This window comes from Corythoichthys intestinalis, chromosome 13 (assembly GCF_030265065.1).
Source record: "Corythoichthys intestinalis isolate RoL2023-P3 chromosome 13, ASM3026506v1, whole genome shotgun sequence".
In the NCBI taxonomy this organism is placed as follows: domain Eukaryota; kingdom Metazoa; phylum Chordata; class Actinopteri; order Syngnathiformes; family Syngnathidae; genus Corythoichthys; species Corythoichthys intestinalis.
In genome coordinates this window covers 5,216,395-5,241,589 of record NC_080407.1, presented here as the reverse complement: position 1 = coordinate 5,241,589, position 25,195 = coordinate 5,216,395, and the positions used below count along the sequence as shown (strand labels likewise).

Below are 25,195 nucleotides of genomic sequence, written 5' to 3'. Positions count from 1 at the left end.
CTTTTAAAGGGTATTAAAACACTCAGGGGGGCTGTGAGATATCAATAGAACCGTTATGTGGCAAGATAACAAATACGAATAAAGTTAACCAAAAAATAAATCGCATTCATGAGCAATTATCGAAAATAGATCGAAAATTACGAACATTTCCGAAAGTATTCCGGAAACAGCCGAATGGGGCGGAGACGTCGTAACAAGGAAACGAAAGGTCGAGGCAGGTGCAATCGTTGTTTATCGACGAGAGAGTTGCGTTCATGTTTTATCAAAAAATCGCTAAAATGGTTCAAACCTGTCATGCTATGTGGTCTACAAATAGCCATTTGTCGCAATGTAGTACCCATGAGTTTCCGAACGCGAGAAAAAGAGCTGGACAATGCAGATAATGAGTAAAGTTCGTTCGTGCTAAGAGGGCTAATTTTGCAGACCCAGCCTCCGGCACGGTTTTGTGTGGTGCGCATTTTACACCTGAAAGCTATTCGAACTATGGACAAATGAAATCAGGTTTTGCCAAGAAATTGCTGATGAAAGCAGCCACCATACACGCGCAGCCACCTAAATGTCCCACCCCAGGCTAACCAAAGGAGCGGATCAGCCAAGCTCGAAATGGCCAGAGTGAGTACTCTTTTATAATAAAAACATATCACGCATTGGATATAGGACTGGACACATGTATAAATTATCGCTCGTAAAATATATAGAACAAATCCTCGAATCCCATTCATATTTGTGTCTGTTGGCAGAGCGAAAACCTATGATAGCACAATAAATGATAATTATTCTATACATTACATTATTTTGCGGTCGCGGTGTATCAGCTTCACAAAAAGAAATGCAAAACAAACCATTCGGTGTTTCCCACACGATGTTGCCGGTGTTTCATCAGTGTGATTGCTCTTCTCAATGATCCTTTCATTAGGCTGCAATGGCTTTCGTTTGGGCTCAAATTGATAACCCAAAACACCAAAGAAAGGTTCATAACTCTCCTCGTCACCATTAGAAGAATGTTCGTTACGTCAGATTCGTCGCTGCAACTAGAAACAAAATTGTCCGCTATCATCGCCGCCATTCAGTACTAAGCACTGAGCCGGTTGTTTCCTTGTAGTGACTTCACGCACACAATATGCTAGATTTCCGGGATCTCGTGGGCGGGTCCTTTTAGCTTGACAATCGATCCAAATTTCTATCATTTTCTTGGTGTTGTGATGTGTGTAATTACACGAAGTGGCATGATATGAATCCAAAAGGCATGCATTTATGGACAAATGATGGAATATTAGCATTTCCCCAGGTGTTGTCATACCCTTTAAGCAAACTTATACTAGTATGCTTTATATAATGAGTTCAGTCATACACTGCAGGTAATTTGGACTGTATTCCCATATGTTGCAAGAAAAGCATTGACCCTACCATTATTAAGTGAATAATTTTCATTATGTTAAAACTTATATTTACCCCTTTTCACTTGCTGAATGCGCCGGTCCACCCCCCCCCCCCCTTCAAACACACGTTTGATTGGCTGATGACTTCTCCCACCCCCGACACATATGCACGCTCGCGCTCGCACAGCCCCTAAGTCGACAACATGCCGCCTCCTCCGCCCCCTTCAAAGAGGAGGGAAATTAGACGTTTTTTTTCTGCCGGCAGCAGCCACTGTAAGTAATTTCAAAAGACGCCAATGTTGTGGAGGTGAGAAGCACACCACTATTTTTGCTACTTAAAGTCCAACCTGCATTAGAGTTTGCATAAAATTAAACTGTGTGAACTTGCTAACTTGCAAAACTCGAGTAGGAAGCTGCTTAGAGAGAAGTGTCCTTCTGTTTGTGTTTTCTACTGATAAAGTTAATTAAACTGAGAAATAAAGCAAACTCTGCTGGAAACTATAGAACCAGAACGTGAGCAAGAAGCTGCTTAAAGAGAAAAGGGTGCTGCATAAACTCATATGTTGCTCACACAACACAACATAATCATAATTAGCTATGTACATTTAAAAAAAAAAAAAAAAAAAATCTTGGGATGCTGCAAGCTACCCACACTAGCGTTGCGATCGACTGGTCAATCGTGATCGACATAATGAGCACCCCTTATTTAGCCTATCAATTAAATAGGTTCATATTTGTGAGAAATGTAGCCCTGACCCCTGTTCACCCAATCTGTTTTGCCTTATTAATGTTCCATTCCGAGCAAAAAGTGTACATGCAGGTTATGCTGATACATCATCCCTACCAATGTTGAGACCTTGATCCAAATCCATTTTGCGTGTTTTCTGGACTATAATTCACACCCGACTGTTCCTACCTACCCAGCATGCCAGTGAGCCAGATCGCGAGGTCCTCTTGCATTGGCACCAAGGTGGCTTCATGTCGAACCGCTAGCCACTGGTCGTACTGGAAGACGTCAGCCAATCCAGGGCCGTGACGCTGCGCCAAGGGGCTGCGGGGACTCCGTGGTCTCAGTACTGGGGCGTCGAACTTTTCGCCGAACCACACCTGGCGAAGAAAGGCAATTTGCTTTGTCTTTGAATAGTGCTAATAGAAAATTTACCGTTACCAAAATTCTTCACGATGACCGACGTCATTTTGACCATGTCAGTAAATTCCGTAATTTAATAAAACAAGAAAATATAGTCTTTTCATCCGGCTTTGACTGTGTTGTTGGGCTATGTTCATTCCCCGTTAATAAAGCAGTCAGTGTGCCTATGTATGAAGTCACGTGGTTGTCAGGAAGTCAAACAAACAGAAGCCCGTTTGGCTAACGCTACAAGCAAACGTGACTGAGTGTGGATTAAGGGAGAATCACCAAACTTTCAAACGACATTAATCTTGGCGGCATCCTGACGGGCTTTCACCCGCTGTCCTCCCTGGTTCTCACGATTTCAGGAGAGGGTGCTTTCAGTGCTTTCTACTGGTAGCTAGGACACAGGCTAACGCTAATTGCTAATGCTACAAATGAACGTGATGGAGTCGGATAGCGGCTCTAACCTTGTCGAAACGGCTGAACATAATGAGTGGATTGGGCACCGACCGCATCTAAAGATGAGTCTGTCACGTTATTTTGTATCTGTGCGTGTGTTTGATTTCTCTGAAAGCTTTTATGATGGTAAAGCATTCAGGATAAAGTACAATCCAACAGTGAAACCTATAATATGACCGTTTAACGGCCACAGCCATTTTTGTGTATGTGCTTGCTTTATTCTGTGTCATTACTGCCATCACAAAATAGAGCTTTAACGGGTGTGTGCATGTATTCAAAAATGCTCTGGGGGAAAAAAAACCTGAAACCTTGAAATAAACACTTGTGTTGAGTATTAGTTACAGCAGCCATTAACAATAAGTGGTCTGTTTGAAGAGTACTATTCAAGGTAAGCCATTTGTGTTACAATGAGAAGTTGACACAGTCGTCGTGTTGATTTTTATAATGTTGTACATTGTTAAAGTCATACGAGCTGGTATAAATGTTCATACTTGAATTCTTATTGTTTAAGTATATAAAAAAAATATTGTAATGTTTAGACTGCATGTACAATCGTTAAATATGTTAACTTGAAAGCTGGTTAATAAATCAACCAGAAACGGTTAATTTGTATTTCATGTAGGGCTGCAGCTATCGATTATTTTATTAGTCAATTAATCGATGAACTAGTAAGTTCGAATAATCGGGTAATCGGATAAGGAGCAAAATACCCAAGCTGAGCCTCAAACATTTATGTACAACAAAAGAATAATTGGCTAACTTACACAGCAAGAGTCTGCCAGCTTAAATGCTATAAAACGCAAATTTTTGTTTTCTTTTTTTACAATGCTCTTAACAAATGGTTCGAACACATATCCCCACAGAAAATGGCTAAATATACCTGTAAACTAAATTACGAATGCATAAGAAAAAATTAGCTCAAACAAAAACTTAGCTTAAGTTGGTCTTAACATGGACCAGCTGGATTCAGCCATGTGAAATGAGGCAGACTAGAGGGCAGTGTAGCCACCCAAATCAATAAAACTCAATGCAAATACTTTCAAAATAAACCATTACAACCCCACTTTAACTAAACAAATACTCGAGGCAGCAACATTTAATTTGAATCTTTTTTTTCCCTAATCGAATACTCGAGTTAATCGATTAATCGTTGCAGCACTAATTTCATGTATTGATTCAGATTTTCGAATTATATAAAAATTAGGGCTGACAAAATTATCACGTTAACGGGCGTTAATTAATTTTTTAAATTAATCACGTTAAAATATTTGAAGCAATTAACGCATGCAATGAATGACCCGCTGGCATATTGCCCCAAACATTACAATGAGGCCGTTTATGGACATTAAGAGTGAAGAGAATGCCACCGGCCGCTTGGGGGCAGCGCCGTTCCATACTCATGTTATTTCTTCTAAACGTGGGAGAATTAGTAGTTGTGAGACGTTTATGCTGTATTCACAATGCAATGCAAATTGCTATTTGTGCTCCACACATATTTCGGTAAGTTTTCTTTCTTTTAGTGGCAATTATGTGTCTCTTGTTTTATTTTGGGTAAGATATGTACAGATACTTATATGTTATACAGTAAAGGCGAGTGGACACAGGCGTTCTTTGGACCGCACCGTTTATTGGCATAAGCTTCTCCTTCACAACAAACATAAGTATCGTTTAGTGAAAGCACAACAAAAATATTATTCACAAAAAGAAAAGCACTTCAGTCTATAGTAATGAGGCCCTATTCTGACACACAGTTAAACAACAATGCAAAATGAACTGGCATTCCATATCAAAATAGCTATGAAAAATACACGTAAAACTTTTCACTCTATTTTTATTATTGTTATTTTTATCCTTCTTGTTATTATATTAACTCTACTTTTGATTGAAAATTTTTACAAATTTTATTAAAACGACAACATGAAGAGGGGTTTTAATATAAAATTACTATAACTTGTAACTATAACATTTATCGTTTAAGAACTACAAGTCTTTCTGTCCGTGGATCACTTTAACAGAAAGAATGTGAATAATGCCATTTGTGGATTTATTGTTACAATAAACAAATACAGTACTGATGTACAGTATGTTGTATGTATATATCCGTCGTTTGTCTTATCTTTCCATTCCTACAATAATTTACATAAAAATATGGCATATTTTAGAGATGGTTTGAATTGCGATTAATTGCGATGAATTACGATTAATTAATTTTTAAGCTGTAATTAACTCGATTAAAAATTTTAATTGTTTGACAGCCCTAATAAAAATAAATATAGTCTAATTTATTGTTACCGAGGTAAATCTGCTCAATTTACCATGATATGTACTTAAGGCTATATCGCACAACCATTGGTGCTATACAAACAAAATTGGCTTACAAATACAATAAGGTGTTGTGTTTCCATCATTACTATGACTGCTTATGGAGTCATGTGACACACTGAAAGTCAATTGTTCCCTTTCCTACTGAAGACATGCCAAATATTAGTGGGCGTTGAAGGGTTATATTGTATCTGTTCTGACCCAACAGATTTGGTTTCTTATTGCTATTCAGAGTACAAGCTTTTTGACAAAGACAGTTTATCCATGAAAGAAACAAATCCTTGCTGGGGAAAACCCTGTATTTAGTGGTTTTCCATTCTCCCACACCCCAGTGGTGACTCGACAGTGTTGTGATTTGAGCTGCTCTATTTCCTCCCGTAGTGGGAGGGAGTTTTGGTGACCCTGTTCATGGGGAAAATTTGCGTTTTTACTTGACTCGGTTACAGTGTTCTCTTGCAAACATCCTAGAAAACATTTTTTATATTGTAGATTTTCACTGGAATACCCCCTAGTGTTCACTGTATAAGTCAAACTCGCAGCTGGAGACTCAAGAGAGCGCCTTTGCACTTGACTGCCTAAATGGGCGTCAAGAGACGTGCTCGCGGTGCCCGCGGCAAACCACTGATCCTGGCTCCTCGTGCTCACGTCTTCACATATCCATCTCCTCAGTTGCAGCTCCGCGAATACCGAATCAGATTCTCAACGCATTCCTTCATTGTTTACAAACTGCAATAGCGGGAATGAGAAATCACAAGCAGATGTCTATAAAGATGACTCATCCGGACAGATGTTGCATAACTTATTGGAAGACGACCCTGCCTTTCCTAGCTTAAGGCTATAATCTTGATGTCCGTTACATGTCGCACAGTGATATTAAGCCATTCATTCCGCTGGGATGAGTTATTGTGCTGAAAACAAGGCAGTCTTGTCGCGGCCTTGAAATACTCCAGTTTGTTCTGCCAACAAACAGGAAACCTTGTGGGCAGGGGAACAGAGACTGAATTATAAGTGGATTATGCAGAAATGTGGTCAGGGTTCAATGTCGAAAGCTTTTTTGATTTATGATTTTATGGAAAAGTAGGAAATACAGAAAATACAAAGCATAGACCTCATAATGATATTGACGGGACACAGGGCGTTGGCCGATTAATAGAGGGCCTGCATTGTAGGCGTGGCCGTCAAAGCTGACCGAGTGAAATCATAGACAAAGAGCTTTTTTCGTAGAAAATGATTGTGAATATATGCTTGAATCCCTGAATTCTTTATACATATGGATGTAAAAAAAGTCTTGATTCGAAAAAAAAAAACCCAAAGAAACAAACAAAAAAAAAAAGTGCAGTTAGCATTTATTCTTAGTAGGGCTGTCAAAATTGTCGCGTTAACGGGCGGTAATTAATTTTTTAAATTAATCACATTAAAATATTTGACGCAATTAACTAGGGCTGCAGCTATCGAATATTTTAGTAATCGAGTAATCGACTGAAAATTCTATCGATTAATCGAGTAATCGGATAAAACAAATATATTTTTAGGTGAAGCGCAATTATAAATATACATGAGAAAACAAGACATTTCATCTAATCTTGAACCATTTTCAGTCAATCAATGTCTTTATTTTCGATGTATATTGTTGAAAACAGCCAACAATTGCATTTTAGATGTAACTAGAATAAAAAAAAAGACTAATTCACTGCTTTCACTCAAAAAACCTTTATAAACCCTCTTATAAAAAAAAAAATATATATATATATATATATATATATATATGTGTGTATATACATATATTTATACAGTATATACCTAAAAATGCCATTACGCTTGATAACACACACCACTTAAAAGTTAGGATTTTTCCCACGTGTTTCAATTGAATTTCTATTTGTGTCAAGCCATTTTTAAGTTCTAGTTAAGTTTTAAGTTAGTCTAAACTGTAAGTCCTGATAGGATTTTGAGTTTTTGCAATGTTCAAAATAAATGTATGATACAGGCTGTATTGGAACACATTAGGGACCAGTGCTACTTGGTGTTTTATCCAGCAATGACTTCTGAGCTAAAATTGATAGTTAGCATTATTGAGTTTTTATTTTACACCCTCATCACTCCACAACGCTATGTTATGTTAAAGCCTGTATGTAAGACACGTTAGCCACGCATTGAAAGTGGTGTTAATTAATAGAAACCTAGCCCTCCGCAGAGCTAATGTTACTTGAGCTAGTGACAGTAACGTCAATCTTATTTATTAGCCCTTAGCGCTCTACATTAGCGCTTAGCGCTCTACATTAGCACTTAGCGCTCTACTGCTTTAAGATGGCGGCTGTTTACTAACGCTGCTCAGACGCAGCTGAGTCTGTCATTAAGCATCTAGCTCAACATACATGTGATCTCTATGAGACTCATCAGACGCTACTTGCTACCAACGTAGCATCGAGCGGGCTAGTATTTAGCAACGTCAGCGTCGTTTGTAGCGGCTCTCGGCTGCAGTAAGTTTTTTTTTTTTTTTTTTGCTTCTTCCTCTACGCACGTGACATCAGCACATTGTCCCGCATTAAAAGTAGTCCGAGCAAAACGTGATGCATAGAGCTGTCAAAATAAACGATTACTCGAGGTGAATAAAATTACTCGGATCAGTTTTTAAACTCGAGTTACTCGAGTTGCTCGAGTATTCGGTTCAGCTCTACAATTAACGCACATGCCCTGCTCAAACAGATTAAAATGAAAGCACAGGGTTATGTGCACTTGTTACTTGTGTTTTTTGGCGTTTTGTCGGCCTCTGTTGGCGCTTGGGTGCGACTGATTTTATGACCATGAGAATTGTGTGTGTGTGTGTGTGGGGGGGGGGGGGGTCTCCCTAGTTCGGGTGGTGCGTTTTCGTGGGGGCAGGGAGTGGCCACCCGTGTCCCCGTGTCAGACGTACCTATAAGAGTCGGGAGATTCCCCCAATTCCCCGGAAGTCTGCCAGAGGATTACGTACGGGTCGCTTGGCTTTGTTCTTTCGCCGCTTTGTGGAAGCGTTTGGCTCCCCGCTCATTTGTGAACGGTAAGCGATTTTCATTGTTAAGGAACAGTTTGTTGTGCTGCGGTAACGCGGGGATTCTGGGATTGACAAACTGGATCTAACGTCATAGTTACCACTTCTTGTTTTGATACTTGTTGCATGCTGTTGTGGGATTGTAATCAATAAATTTCATTTATTCTGCATTTTCTAATCAATAAACATCGTCCATTGAGCAAAAGTCTGCTGGTTGCTGACTCACCGCGAACCCGGAGATTTCAGAAAACACTTCTTTCTTTTCTCCATGCTCAATGTGGTACACACAATGACACAGGACACAAGTTGAGTCAACTTTAATCCATTTTAACTGGCTGCAAGTGTGATTTAGTTATTGCCACTGGTGAGTAACAGGTGCTGTTAATTACACAAATTAGAGAAGCATCACATGATTTTTCAAAAGGTGCCCATTAGTGCTGCAACGATTAATCGATTAAGAATTAAATTTTGTTGCCTCGAGTATTCGTTTAATTTAAGTGGCGTTGTAATGTTTTATTTTGAAAGTTTACATTTAGTTTATTGATTAGGGTGGATACATTGCCCTCTGGTCTGCCTCATTTCACATGGCTGAATCCAACTGCTCCCTGTTAAGACCAACGTAAGCTAAGTTTTTCTTTGGGCTAATGTGTTTTAATGCATTCGTAATTTAGTTTATATGTATATTCAGCCTTTTTTTGTGGGAATATGAGTCTGAACCATTTGTTAAGAGCATTGGAAAAAAGGTTAGCATTCTATACCATTTAAGCTAGCGGATTTTTGCCAAGTTAGCCAATTGTTCTTTTGTTGTACATAGATCCTCATTTATTTATTTTTAATACCGTTTGAGGCTCAGCTCAGATATTTTAATTTTTCATGTTCCTTATCCGATTACTCGATTATTCGAACTAACTAGTTCATCGATTAATCGACTACTAAAATAATTGATAGCTGCAGCCCTAGTGCCAATACTTTTGTCCAGCCCATTTTTGGAGTTGATTTCATTATTTGCCCCATTCTCTTTTTTTAATTTCAAGCCAAATAAATGAAGACATTCCTACCAAAGCATTTGTAATTGCAATCATTTTCTGGAAGAAATTGAGCATTATCTGACAAAACTGCTGGGGTGCCAATACTTTTGGCCAGCAGTGTAAATCGTACATGGTCCCACGCACAGTCATGGACTTCACAATGACATAAATTCAAAGTTATTTATACAATTAGTTAGGTTTAGTACACCGCGGGTAACTTTGACTTGCCTAATTTGATTAGATAAAACCTGGAGCAAATATGAGCCCAGAGCTAACAGCTGGAGTCAACGTGAACTCCTCCGAAATGACCTTCTCCCCCCTCACATGAACCTGGAAGCACGCACGCACCTGATGTTCTGCCGCCAAAATGTGAACACGTATCAAAAGAGCTGTATCGACCCAGCTGGACAAACACGCGTTACGTAACAAAACTCAGCGGGGCAAGTTCGCTGCGACATATGCTTTTCTTCTTGACAACATTGCAGCATTAAAAACACATTATATAAAAGGTATTTTTCATTGTGATTGGATTAGGAGTGTCTGCAGATCAGCCAATTGACCATTTTCTTTCTTTGTGGAATGTGGTCTGATAATCCAGTAACTAAATGCAACCGTGGTGCGGAGATTTAAATCAGCATGTGCTCGTACATTACATTGTACCCTTATCGAGTTGAGCTGATGCTCTTAAGTTGAGCCACTTATAGCGAGGGCCTCCTGGAATTGTAATAAGGTCAAAGGTGAAAGAGGAGGGTGTACCCCAAAGCAGTCTAATATTTAGTATGCAACCATTTGCATTTTCTATTTGTTTTGACTTGTCCTTTCCATTTAAAATACTAATTAAGACTCATTAATCTATTACCTAGCGCTTTAAGCTATCGTTTCGTCCTTCAGGTTACGTAACCTGGCCAGCGGGCGCACGTGACATATTAGACTTCACAGATGCTCACTTTTAATGACGTGTTTTTAGACGGTTTATTGAACGCTCCGCTGCACAACGCGTATGATGCAACCAGGACCTCAGCTGCAGAGTCATTATGGATCGATATCACCACATGGTCTCTTGGATAACACCCAATCAATGAATCTGATTTCGTGCACCTTTATCATTTTGTCGATGGTATGAAAGCACTAGTAATATAGAATATCAAGCTGTTTAGTTCAAAGGTAAACTCGGCGTGGCTTGTTTTAAATGGCAATCCTCATTGCTGTTAAAATGTTTGCGTCCATCCAATCCAGAACATCACAATTTATATAAGGCGGAAAACACAGACAAGACTGAAAGAGCAGTTTCTGCTCTTTCAGTCCTCTTAAAAACAAGTAGTTGATCTTTTTCTTAACACCCTATGTTATTTCCCAACGCAGAGAAGATATATCAATTGGTGCCACCACGCACAGTCATGGTTGCACTTCCCATCATGCTTTTGGGCAGAACAGTTAAATGGCTACAGTATCATTTACTGAAAGCTCAACAAATACACTAGATTGCAATATTTAGTCTCAATATACAAAGTCACAAGTCTTTCTATCCGTGGATCCCTCTCACAGAAAGAATGTTAATAATGTAAATACCATCTTGAGGATTTATTGTCATAATAAACAAATACAGTACTTATGTACTGTATGTATATATTCGTCCGAGTTTTATTCATTTTTTTCTTAATGCATTGCCAAAATGTGTATGATCAGGAAAAATTATCGGGAATGATTGGAATTGTATCGGGAGCAAAAAAAAAAAGCAATCGGATCGGGAAATATCGGGATAGGCAGATACTCAAACTAAAACGATCGGGATCGGATCGGGAGCAAAAAAAACATGATCGGAACAACCCTAATAATAATGTGATAATAATTTCACACATGAGTCGCTCCTGAGTATAAGTCGCACCCCCAGCCAAGCTATGAAAAAAACTGCGACGTATAGTCCGAAAAATACGGTATTTTTATAATTGCTCTTTACCTAAAAAAAAGTATGTTTTATCTGATTACTCGATGAATCGATAGAATTTTCAGTCGAATACTCGATTACTAAAATATTCGAGCGCTAGGCTTAAGGTAGGGTTATCAAATTTATCCCGATAACGGCGGTAATTATTTTTTAAAAATATGTATCACATTAAAATATTTAACACAAATAATGCATGCGCTGCACCATCCACTCACGCATTGTCGCGCTCAATCTGTAATGGCGCCGTTTTACCTATATAGAGAGATAAAAGGTAGCGTAAAATGAGTACAGTGAATTTTGGCAGCCTTAGGAGCCTCTTTTTAATTGGCTAAAGCCTTACATTCCCTCTCCCTATGAATAGAAATATCATAGGAAGCAATGTGGAGAAGCCAGGTACCAATTGATCTTTTTCTTAACACCTCATGTTATTTCCCAACGCAGAGAATATATATCAATAGGTAGCACTACGCACAGTCATGGTTCCACTTCCCATCATGCATTTGGGCATGGCTACAGTATCATTTACTGAAAGCTGAACAAATACCCTAGATGGCAATATTTAGTCACAATATACAAAGTCACATTTATCCTTTAAGAATTACAAGTCTTTCTATCCGTGGATCCCTCTCACAGAAAGAATGTTAATAATGTAAATGCCATCCTGAGGATTTATTGTCATAATAAACAAATACAGTACGAATGTACCGTATGTTGAATGTATATATTCGTCCGAGTTTTATTCATTTTTTTCTTAATGCTTTGCCAAAATGTATATGATCGGGAAAAATTATCGGGAATGATTGGAATTGAATCAGGAGCAAAAAAAAAAAAAAGCAATCGGATCGGGAAATATCGGGTAAATATATGACAAAGAAAATCTCCACCACTCCTTGATGTTTGCGATTTCTGCATCGCGAGCCTAGTTATATGACCATGTTTCACCCATAAAATCCCCAAAAAATCCAGCTGTGGCCATTCACAGCTGTGTCTTGACACTCAGTGATACATGCTACATGGAGTTTTTGGATCGAAACAAAGTAGGTACGCGATAATATCTCGTTAAAGTCATGGCGTCTGTAATTCTGTTCTCGTGTGCTCTCACCTCCAGATAGGGTTTTGCTGTTTAAAAAATATTTAAAAAAAAAAAAAAAAAAAATGCCCTCCTGCTCAAAATTTTTCTTCCCCCAGAAAATTGAGATTTTAAGCTTTCCAATGATGTATCACACATGCATATCTAACAAATTTGAAAGTTGGCTAAATTGGGGGTCTCAGAGCGGAACTTCAAGTCACCTGAGTGTTTTCCGCCATAAATATAACAGTAATAATCCGCGTCAAAATGTCTCACTGGGATTCCCTAAAAATCTCAGCAGGAGGTTTAATTACCGTAATTTTCGCACTATAAGGCGCACCTGACTATAAGCCACACCCTCCAAATTTGGCAAGAAAATGGCATTTGTTCATAGATAAGCCGCACTGGACTATAAGCCGCAGCTATCCTCATTGTATATTAGGATATTTACACCAAAAGATATTAACCGGTAACACTTTATTTTACAGAGGTATCATACGACTGTCATAAGACTAAATTAACCACCATGAAGCTTCAAGAAGCTTCATTTGGCCATCACTGCTCCCTTTGGGTAGACAGTCAACCTCTGCTGCCAACACTGTTGTCGTCCAACATGCCTCCTAGCATGCAGTGCAGCACTACAGATGTAAATACCAATCAAAATCCATGTTCTGTGCTAATTAATTCTTCAGTTACTGTTCCAATTGTTTCATTAATTGCTAGTTATGGTATTTGGTAACATTTTGACAGTGGTGCCATAAGACTGTCATTAGACAATCATAATTATGACATGACACTGTCATGAGCACTAATGAATGCTTATAACAGATGTCATTTATTGTTATCCAGAAAATTATCTCACTTTTGAATAGATGCAAAAGATCCAAGCTGGACATAAATGGAGTTAGTGACATAATTTGCCAGATGACACCTAATGACATCTGTGAAAAGCATTCAGTAATGCCCATGATAGTGTCATGTCATAATTGTGACGGTCCTATGACAGTCTTATGACACCGCTGTCAAATAAAGTGCGACCTATTAACACAAATAAATCAACAAATAAGCCGCATTGGACTATAAGCCGCAGGATTCAAACTGAAGGAAAAAAGTAGCGTTTTATAGTCTGAAAATTACAGTAGATACATTTGATTGCATCCCATTAGGAGCAATGTTAAAATGTAGTTTGAGACATTTGTTGTTTTGGATTTTTTGCATGGCTAACATTCGTTGCTGGGAGTGGAAGAAAAAAGTTCGGCTCGCATTCCAGGCACCCCTCCCAAAAATGTGCAAAAGATACTCCTCGGAGTCCCGACAGCGGAACGCCAGACATGCAGAACGAGAACAACAACTGCGTGTTGCGACACAAGGTGGGCTTGCTTCACTTGCCGAGTGATAGACAGATGTCTACTTTTTTTTTATGGAATCAAAATAACTAGGAGCTGTACATAGTATGCTGATGACATCATAAAAACAGAGACTTGACTAGTGGGTAGGAGGACCTCAAAGTCGCAAATGTTTTGATTTAATATGATATGCACGCGTGTAATACAATCAGTTACATTTCACCTAAAGCAATATATTTTTTATTTTGACAATCTATTCAAGACATCTCAGACCTTTGACTGAAAACTAGGGTTGTTCCGATCATGTTTTTTTTTTTGCTCCCGATCTGATCCCAATTGTTATAGTTTGAGTGTCTGCCGATCCCGATATTTCCCGATCCGATTGCTTTTTTTTGCTCCCGATTCAATTCCAATCATTCCCGAAAAATTTTCCCGATCATATACATTTTGGAAATGCATTAAGAAAAAAATGAATAAAACTCGGACGAATATATACATTCAACATACAGTACATAAGTACTGTATTTGTTTATTATGACAATAAATCCTCAAGATGGCATTTACATTATTAACATTCTTTCTGTGAGACTTGTGACTTTGTATATTGTGACTAAATATTGCCATCTAATGTATTTGTTGAGCTTTCAGTAAATGATACTGCAGGCATGCCCCAATGCATGATGGGAAGTGGAACCATGACTGTGCATAGTGCTAGCAATTCATATAGCTTCTCTGCGTTGGGAAATAACATAAGGTGTTAAGAAAAAGATCAATTGCTACCTTGCTTCCCCACATTGCATGATATTTCTAATCGTAGGGAGAGGGATTGTAAGGCTTTAGCCAATTAAAAAAAGGCTTCAAAGGCTGCCAAAATTCACTCTACTCATTTTACGCTGCCTTTTTATCTCTCTACATAGGTAAAACAGCGCCAATACAGATTGAGTGCAACAATGCGTGAGTGGGTCATGCAGTGCATGCATTAATTGCGTTAAATATTTTAACGTGATACTTTTTTTAAAAAATTAATTACCGCCGTTATCGGAATAAATTTGATAATCCTACCTTAAGCCTCAACTAAAGACTCTGGATGAGTGTAACGTATTATATCTGTAACGTTAAATACAATTAGAAAACGATTTAATTAAAAAATACATATATATTAAAAAAAGGCATGGCCGATATTTTTTTGCCGATTCCGACACTTTGAAAATGACGCGATCGGCCCCGATCGATCGGGATGCCGAACGATCGGGACATCTCTAATTATTATAGTTTACAAAAAAATTACATACTCGATGTTTAGATTGCATGTACAATTGCTCAATATGTTAAATTGATAAATAAATCAACGAGAAACGGTTATTTTGTATTTCATGCACGGATTCAGATTTTCAAATTATATAACAGTCCGCTTGGATGAATTTATTGTCATTTATCGTTATCGAGGTGAATCTGCTCAATTTACCGCGATACGTACTTAAGGCCATATCGCCCAGCCCTAGTTGATTTTTGTTTTACGTTGAGATTAATTTGACTGGATCGTTGCTTCAAACTCACCTGGATGCCCGTCTGGACAGCCATGACTGCAATCACAGATGATTCACCTCTTCATTCTGAGGGGAAAAAAATATTCACAAAATTATTTCAAATATATAAAACAGATTCAAGGTCAAAGGTCCTCATTTTTCCAAGTAACGAAGGGTCACTATAATTTACAATCATGACTTCCTGGCCTAGTTTTACGAACGGTCTTAAGTTTCTTCTTCGACAATTATCTTTTTGTTACTGCGATTCTCAAATGTGGGTCAATGAGGAATTCCGTCGGTCACTCAATTCAGTTTAGTCTTCTGATTGTACATGGTTCTTAATTAGTCACAGTCCACAATCACGCCTTCATCCATCAGTGATGGATATGAAAAGAAATGGGTTTATGACTTTCTCACGAGGAAGTGACGTTAGTGTCGGTGCTCCTTTTTTGCCCTTTCCCACACAGGATGTGAAGGATTACCCTCAACTGTCCCTGAGGTTGTATGTGTGAGAGTGTTTGTCAAAGGGGGGAGTGTGCTGGATGGGAATGGGGGAGGAAAGCAATCACAGCATGAAGGTCCTAATAACACTGATAATTTGGTCAACACAGCTGAGGCAATAGTCCCCCTCCTCCAACATCAACAGCAGCATCCCTCCTTTACGAACGTCACCTTATATAACCTTACAATCAAATGCCAGTGCTGTCATTATCTGCACAAGATTACGATGACATTATCACTCACCTTGGAGTAAAAACAGTAAAGGACCAAGTGATGGAAATGCACTTCGCGGCTCCTCTTAGTGTGATAAACGCATTCCCGTCTCTGCTAAGTGTATTCGCGGCACGCTGTCCGGCCAAAGTGGCAACGCACGAGTGAGCGGCGAGAGATGACTGCGAGGGAGGGGGCTGGAGGAGGTGCAAAAGGAGGGCCCTGACTAATGAAGTGCCTTTGCTCGGCTGAGCCAGGGCTACCCCTTCAAACTCCCTCTCACAAAGCCTGCATTGTTTCCGTTGCCCCACACACAAAATTTACATCTCCTAGCCACAGGGCAAACCAGGAACTCCCTAAAGAGGCTGTCATAGGACGGAATGAAACTGGAAACAGGAGGTGTGACAGTGGAGCAAACCTTGACATCCTTTTCACACCTTCATTCATTAACCTCTGGTTTGAATCTCATTTTCGTGAGGGGGGGGGGGGGTCGTGTGAAAGAGAGTACCTTTTCTCGTAGGCACCGTCTAACTGTTTGCATGACTCTAACACACTTAATAGTAGGGGTGGGAACCCCTTGGTACCTCCCGATACGATACGATTTCCGATATGAAGCTCACGATAACGATGATCTCACGATATAGCAATACAGCGATTATCGATACATTGGTCAGGAAATCATTCTACAAAACAGCTAATAAACAGAAAAACAAGCTATCTTCATCCTTCTGCTTTAAGTTTACGTCTAATCCATTTGAACTGGGAGGGTGGCAGCAAATGAACCCCTCCCACTTCAAGCAGGCCCCTCCCACTTCTATAGCCATGAGTGGCAGCCAATTGATGCCTGGCAAAGAGTCATTTTGGGCCATATACCTGTTGATTTTTAGTCACTTCCTGTTTATTTTGGGGCATTTTATGGGCAATTCTTGTTGATTTTCGGTTACAGAACAGGAAGTGAGCCGGGAATCCCACAAATGAATAGGCAGTGACTCAAAAGGAAGTTACCTGTAAATGCCCTAAAATCAACAGAAAGTACATTATAGAGATGTCCCGATCGATCGTGTCCGATCACGTTATTTTCAAAGTATCGGAATCGGCAAAAAAATATCTGACATGCCTTTTTTTGATATATATATATATATATATATATATATATATTTAAACTAAATCGTTTTCTAATTGTATTTAACGTTACAGACATAATGTGTTAACCAAAGACTCTGGATGAGTGTATCAAATTTATCGCGTTAATGGCGAGAATGAATATTTTTTACATTTATCACGTTACAATATTTAACGCAATTAACGCATGCGCTGCACGACCCACTCACGCATTGTCGCGTTTAATCAATAATGCCGCCGTTTTACCCATACAGTATATAGAGCTAAAAGGCAGCGTAAAATGAGTAGAGTGAATTTTGGCAGCCTTTGGAGCCTTTTTTTAATTGGCTAAAGCCTTACAATACCTCTCCCAACGATTAGAAATATCGTGGGAAGCAATGTGGGGAAGAAAGGTAGTAGTTGATCTTTTTCTTAACACCCGATGTTATGGTTGCACTTCCCATCATGCATTTGGGCAGAACAGTTAAATGGCTACAGTATCATTTACTGAAAGCTCAACAAATACACTAGATGGCAATATTTAGTTACAATATACAAAGTCACATTTATCCTTTAAGAATTACAAGTCTTTCTATCCGTGGATCCCTCTCACAGAAAGAATGTTAATGATGTAAATGCCATCTTGAGAATTTATTGTCATAATAAACAAATACAATACTTATGTACTGTATGTTGAATGTATATAGTCGTCCGAGTTTTAGTCATTTTTTTCTAAATGCATTGCCAAAATGTATATGATCGGGAAAAATTATCGGGAATGATTGGAATTGAATCGGGAGCAAAAAAAGCAATCGGATCGGGAAATATCGGGATCGGCAGATACTCAAACTAAAACGATCGGGATCGGATCGGGAGCAAAAAAACATGATCGGAACAACCCTACTCAAAATACATATTTCACAATAGTAATGCGTCTGAAAAAACACATCTGATTGTCTTAATAGACGTGGTTCTTTCAGCCAGGTTTCAGATAGCAGCTTTTCTCAAGGGATTAAACCTAAAACAAAGCTGTCAATTTCCTCAACGAGAAGTGCAGGTTGCTCAACCGAAATCCGATCTTTGAATCCCAGGTTTCTATGCGTCATTTACTCTGTTAATCCCTGGAATTCAGAACAGCTCAGTCCAGTCATAGAATGCTGAAAGCACCGAATAATTTGTCAGTGCTTAAATAGGATTTTATGGGTATTGAGTAAGTGTTCTAGTTGAGAAACCGCTACTGACGTTCAATCCATTTGAATTGGGAATTGTTGTATTTTTGATCTACGCGTGTTGGCCCACCATTGGCTATGATTATTATGTTTCAGGGATGTAATGGCGTGAGACGTCCAATCTATTTGAACTGGCAGAGGCTGGCAGCCTCTTGCCTTCAAAGGTGGTCAATATTACAAGGGAAGAGAGTTAACATTGTTGGACATTTTCTCTTCCTGGAAGCCATCATAGAATTTGCGTGCTGGGGTTTAGCAGGGCCACTCCCAAGTTCACCACCACCACAACACACGTTTTTGTCTTTGCACACCCAGCTTTGTCATGGATCCAGTTGCACACAACAGTTTCATGTCATTTGGAGGGATGTTGATGAAATGTGGACTGTTCCTTTCCTCTGAAATGTCAATCTCCCTTCACTCTGGGTGACATTTCATTTCTAGACAATGCTTGAATTGTGTTGACAATTTCCCAATCTAGCAGTTGGATTTATTATTCATACTACCACACACCAGATTGAAGGAATCTGACCTTCTAGCCAGACCGCCGGGATCGCCCCAGCCGAACCGCCAGACCCGCACTGGCGCAGATCCAACGATCTGGGCTGGCGAGACCCTGGCAAACCGGCCAGAAGGGTAATTATGGAATAACGGGAGCAATTTTAACAACTCTAACAGTTGATTCACAAAATCAAAATAATTGAATGTAGTTTAAAGCTGCTGATACAGAATGGGGACTGGAGTTTTTCGTTTACTGTTATTTTTGTATATTTGTTTACTGTTATATGATAACTTGATACTGAAATAGTAGTTTGGTTTAGCCTGACAGGATAATTGAACAATTTTGGAACTAATGTACAAAACATGAAAGAAAAAAAAAAAAAAAAAAGAGGGATCCACGGATAGAAAGACTTGTAATTCTTAAAGGATAAATGTGACTTTGTATATTGTAACTAAATATTGCCATCTAGTGTATTTGTTGAGCTTTCAGTAAATGATACTGTAGCCATTTAACTGTTCTGCCCAAATGCATGATGGGAAGTGCAACCATAACATAGGGTGTTAAGAAAAAGATCAACTACTACCTTTCTTCCCCACATTGCTTCCCACGATATTTCTAATCGTTGGGAGAGGTATTGTAAGGCTTTAGCCAATTAAAAAAAGGCTCCAAAGGCTGCCAAAATTCACTCTACTCATTTTACGCTGCCTTTTAGCTCTATATACTGTATGGGTAAAACAGCGGCATTATTGATTAAACGCGACAATGCGTGAGTGGGTCGTGCAGCGCATGCGTTAATTGCGTTAAATATTGTAACGTGATAAATGTAAAAAATATTCATTCTCGCCGTTAACGCGATAAATTTGATAACCAAAGACTCTGGATGAGTGTAACACATTCTGTCTGTAACGTTAAATACAATTAGAAAACGATTTAATTAAATTAAAAAAAAAATATATATATATATATATATATATATATATCAAAAAAAGGCATGTCCGATATTTTTTTGCCGGTTCCGATACTTTGAAAATGACGTGATTGGACCCGATCGATCGGGACAGCTGTTTAATGTACAAAACATTATTTAAAAAAAAAAGCCTCTGAATCGTAATCGAATCGTTATGTTCCCAAAGATTCCCAGCTCTACTCTTTATAGCCCTCCATGCCTGAAATAAACAAGGATGTTAGGAAAGCGTGCGTGAAGTTTAGGGGGGGGTTAGACATCTGTCCGTACGCCTCCCACGCAGGTCGCCTCCCCTCTCTTTAGTCGCAACCACTAATCAGTTAAGAGGATCAACGCTATTCCAGACAGCAAAACCATCAACCTCGACGACGCTTCGCAAGCACGTGGCGCGCACACGCAGCCGGGATGCGCTTGTGCGTACTACGTGCCGCCAAATGAATATAAAAGCAGAACACATTATGTAAGGAGTTAAAAGTAGAACGTTCCGGACGAGTGTCCGTTTGATTTTACACCACTCTGCACCAAGAATGCCGTGGGGACTCCAAACATGAGCAACAAATAATAGAGCTGGCCCACGTGTGGTTTTAAGGGCACTTGGTATGTTTGTGAATGTTCCCAGGAAATTAAGAAACACAGCAAAATATCCGCGATGACAAGTGCTTTAAAACATTATACGAGTCATTTTTTTTCTTACAAAATCCAAAAAGGCATGTTCTGCTTTGAGCACACACCGACCTTCACGCTGCTTTTTCCTGCACTTAAAATGCAACCTAATGAGGTCGGTGGAGTTAAAATGACCTCAGCTCGGTAACCTGATGAAAAAATTTGCAAAGGTCCCACCGGCGCCATAAGACTGTCATAAGACAACCATAATTTTAACATGACACTGTCATGAGCATAAATGCTTATAACCGATGACTTTTGGTGTCATCCAGCAAATCATCTCACTTTTGAATGGATGTAGCGTATCCAAGCTGGACATAAATGGAGTTAGTGACGTAATTTGCCGGATGACACTTAATGACATCTGTCATAAGCATTCAGTAATGCCCATTGAAGGAATCTGACCTTTTACCCAGATTGCCGAAATCACGCCAGCCGAACCGCTGAACCCGTGCTGGCGCAGCTCCACCGACCCAGGCAGGCGAGACCCCGACAACCCGGCCAAAAGGCGAAACTGTGCGCGTTGACCTTAGTCTTAACCCTTTGTACCAACTCCCTTTTGAAAGCTGGAAATGTCATATTTCATCATTTCTTTGGGGAAAAAAAAAAAAAAAACGGCAAAATATTCCCAATGACAAGTGCTTTAAAACATTATACGAGTCACTTTTTTTTTTTCTTTTTTTTTTACAAAATCCAAAAAGGCATCTTCTGCTTTGAGCACACACTAGAGCAGGGCGGTAGACCGAAAATTTACCGTCACCGAAATTCTTCACGATGACAGACGTCATTTTGACCATGTCAGTAAATTCGGTAATTTAATAAAACAAGAAAATATAGTCTTTTCATCCCGCTTTGACTCTGTATTGTTCGGCTATGTTCATTCCCCTTTAAGAAAGCAGACAGTGTGCTTACGTATGGAGTCACGTGGTTTTCAGGAAGCCAAACAAACAGAAGCCCGGTAGGCTAACGCTAGCGGCTAAAGCTACAAGTAAAAAGGATGGAGTCGGGCTTAAGTTAGCTTTGCCAAACTTTCACCCGACATTAAGTAAACTCTTGTACATTTTTCAAGTCATACACGCCGTTATAAATGTTCACACTACAATTCTTTTTGTTTACAAGATTTTTTTAATACTTAATGTTTAGACAGCATGTGCAATTGTTAAATTGAAAGCTGGTAAATAAATGTAACGAGAAACCGTTAACTTGTATTCCATGCATTGATTCAAATTTTCAAATTATATAACAGTCCGCTTGGGCGAATTTATCGTCATTAATCGTTATCGAGGTAAATCTGCTCAATTTATCGTGATACGTACATAAGGCCATATCACCCAGCCCTAGCACACACCGACCTTCACGCTGCTTTTTCCTGCACCTAAAATGCAACCTAATGAGGTCGGTGGAGTTAAAATGACCTCAGCTTGGTAACCTGATGAAAAAAATGAGGTTGGGTAACATTTGCAAAGGTCCCACGTAGGCACCCTGTTAGGTGGCTGGTGGCCAGGACCACAGCCGAATGAACCTTCTGCACACTTCCCCAAGTCCCCGAGCTCTGCTCGCCCTGACTTTCCCTTGGAGAAAACCAACTCCCCCTTCCCGCTGAGCCTTTTGTGTCTGGACTTAATTATCCTGTCAGAAGAGTGTTTCATTTACAACCGAGCTTCCCCTTTCTCAATACAGATGGGGCCCGGGTCTTTTTAAAAGGGGAGAATGACAAAGTAAATATGTACAAGTGCATACAAGTGAAAGACATTCGCAGACGTGCAAATTGGCGTTTCCAAGGTGAAACGGTGGAGGTAAAGCTCATCTTAAAGGCTTCAAGGAATGGTAGCCACCTGCCAATCCCATTTTGATTTGTTGATGCTAATCCACAGCTCACGACACGCCATCGGGCCCACTTTGGCGTTTGTAATCCAGTTCCTGCTGACTGTTCACAATTCTTTCTCCGACATGACAACGAGAACAGATTCTAGATTGGATTTAAAAAATGGCGTGATAACATTTCCAACTTTCCATTCGACTGTTCTGACCTTCTTCCTAAACACACAAAAGGCCAACTAATGGCCGTTAAGTCATCGCCTCAGGAAATCAATTGGATCTATCCAGCCTCACAAGACAATCTAAATGGTTCTGATGGATGATCATGAGGTGGCGACGTCAGACATACGAGTACAACGGGAGCAATTTGCAAAAAATGTATCATGTTAAAATATTTAACGCAATTAATGCATGCGCTGCACGACCCACTCTCACATTGTCGCGCTCAATCTGTAATGGTGCCGTTTTACCTATATAGAGAGGTAACAGGCAGCGTAAAATGAGTAGAGTGAATTTTGGCAGCCTTTGGAGCCTTTTTTTAATTGGCTAAAACCTTACAATCCCTCTCCCTATCATTAGAAATGTCGTGGGAAGCAATGTGGGGAAGCAAGGTAGCAATTGATCTTTATTTTAACACTTTATGTTATTTGCCAACGCAGAGAGGATATATCAATTGATAACACTACGCACAGTCATGGTTCCACTTCCCATCATGCATTTGGGCATGACTACAGTATCATTTACTGAAAGCTCAACAAATACACTAGATGGCAATATTTAGTCACAATATACAAAGTTATTAGTCTTTCTATCCGTGGATCCCTCTCACAGAAAGAATGTTAATAATGTAAATGCCATCTTGAGGATTTATTGTCATAATAAACAAATACAGTACTTATGTACTGTATGTTGAATGTATATATTCGTCCGAGTTTTATTCATTTTTTTCTTAATGCATTGCCAAAATGTATATGATCGGGAAAAATTATCGGGAATGATTGGAATTGAATCGGGAGCAAAAAAAAAAAGCAATCGGATCGGGAAATATCGGGATCGGCAGATACTCAAACTAAAACGATCGGATCGGGAGCAAAAAAACATGATCGGAACAACCTTAATTTTTAAAATGATCACACAGTAACTTTGTCATGTTACCACTTATATCACTGAAACGGAAGAAATAAACATTATGATACATATTATATCAACTACAGAACTAAAGCGATGATCAAATCAGACAAGCAAATTAAGAAATTAACTCAAAACTAAAATCTCATAAGAGCAGCTGACTCACCAAATTAAATTTGAACTATTGCTGACTAATCAATCCAGACAACAAAATGACTGGATGGGCAAAAAAAACCAAATCCATTCAAAGAGTTCATTTTGGTCCACACGCAAGAGTACTACCACGTCAAAGGCTTATTTTAATTTCGGGTGACTAACACCAAGCATCAGCTAAGCGATTACATCACTTAGTCTTATACAAATGGATGCACACCAATGTCCAACAGCATATCAGTCCTCTAGTTCTATCTACAAACAATGCAACCCCCAACAAACACATAATGAATGAGGGGTAATCTGCCATTTTCATTATCATTTCCATTGTGCCCATGCACGCGCATCATTGCAGCCCATTTATGTCACGTGCAATTTAACTCAGTCATAAGCTTGCTTTTGTTTAATTTGTGTCTCTCAAGGTTGCGCCTGGCCTAAAATCTAAGAACCGTGCCAAATATCAAGCAGATGGCAACAAAAAAAGACAGAATGATTGAAGGTTTCTAGGCGAGTACGACACATTGTATGATGAATGAGGCAGTGGCCTGCAGTGAACAATACATAAATACATAAATACATGTATACTATACTGAGTGACACTTTTTGAAAATGCAGAGGGCTTAAATACTGATTAAATAATAATAACGAAGGTTTTTGATTTAGTACTTACTGTATGCACTAAGATGGATAGATGGATTTAGCTTGCGCCAACCTGAGAGGGTTATTATTTAAAACTAATAGGAAGTGACCCATAAATGCCCCAACATTAATATGAAGTGACCCGTAAATACCCTAAAATCAACAGGAAGTCACCGGCAGGTGCAAAACATTCGCATTTGCTCTGAAATTGCATTTTCCCTCAAGAAACAGAAGAGTCATTCTCCCCCCCCCCCTTTTTTTTTGGTAATGTTTGTCTTTGCCCTTTCAAGTCAGCAATGGAGTCAGACAGGGGATCATTCTATCTCCAATTTTATTCATCTTTTACATGAACGATCTGTCAAAACAGTTAAGGAGGTGCAAAACTGGATGCACGTTTGGTGGTGAACCATCTATGATGCCCAAATGCATGACGGGAAGTGCAACCATGTGGTACCACTGTGCGTAGTGGTACCAATTGATATATCTTCTCTGCGTTGGGAAATAACATAGGGTGTTAAGAAAAAGATCAACTACTAGCTTTCTTCCCCACATTGCTTCCCACAATATTTGTAATTGTTGAGAGAGGGATTGTAAAGCTTTAGCCAACAAAAAAAAAAGGCTTCAAAGGCTGCCACAATTCTCTCTACTCATTTTACATTGCCTTTTAGCTCGATGTATACGTAAAACGGTGCCATAATAGATTAAACGCGACAATGTGTGAGTGGGTAGTGCAGCGCATGCGTTAATTGCGTTAAATATTTTAATGTTATTACCGCTGTTAATGCGATAAATTTGATAGCCCTACTTTAAGCCAAAACTAAAGACTCTGGATGAGTGTAAGACATTTTGTCTGTAACGGTAAATACAATTGGAAAACGATCTAATTTAAAAAATATATATACAGTATATATATTAAAAAAGGCATGTCCGATATTTTTTTGCCGATTCCGATGCTTTGAAAATGACGTGATCGGACCCGATCGATCGGGACATCTTTACAAACTGTAGTGAACAAAATAGAATATAAATTAAACAATTGCCAGATTGGGGGGGCCCTAG

At 39.2% G+C, this 25,195-nt stretch overlaps 1 protein-coding gene across 2 annotated transcripts in view; it reads right to left on the bottom strand.

Moving 5' to 3' along the window:
- Positions 1–25,195, bottom strand: part of gas2l3 (growth arrest-specific 2 like 3) — a 34,516-nt gene that overhangs the window by 8,690 nt on the left and 631 nt on the right. The window contains exons 1-3 of one of the 2 annotated variants that reach the window (XM_057855991.1): positions 15,979–16,123; positions 15,266–15,321; positions 2,300–2,486 (exon numbers count right to left, since the gene is read on the bottom strand). In XM_057855991.1, the coding sequence (XP_057711974.1) occupies positions 2,300–2,486; positions 15,266–15,289 (211 nt within the window). In that variant the 5' untranslated portion in view covers positions 15,290–15,321; positions 15,979–16,123. Of the gene's footprint in view, positions 1–2,299; positions 2,487–15,265; positions 15,322–15,978; positions 16,124–25,195 lie in introns of those variants that run through there. The other variant, XM_057855990.1, reaches the window with a different exon arrangement.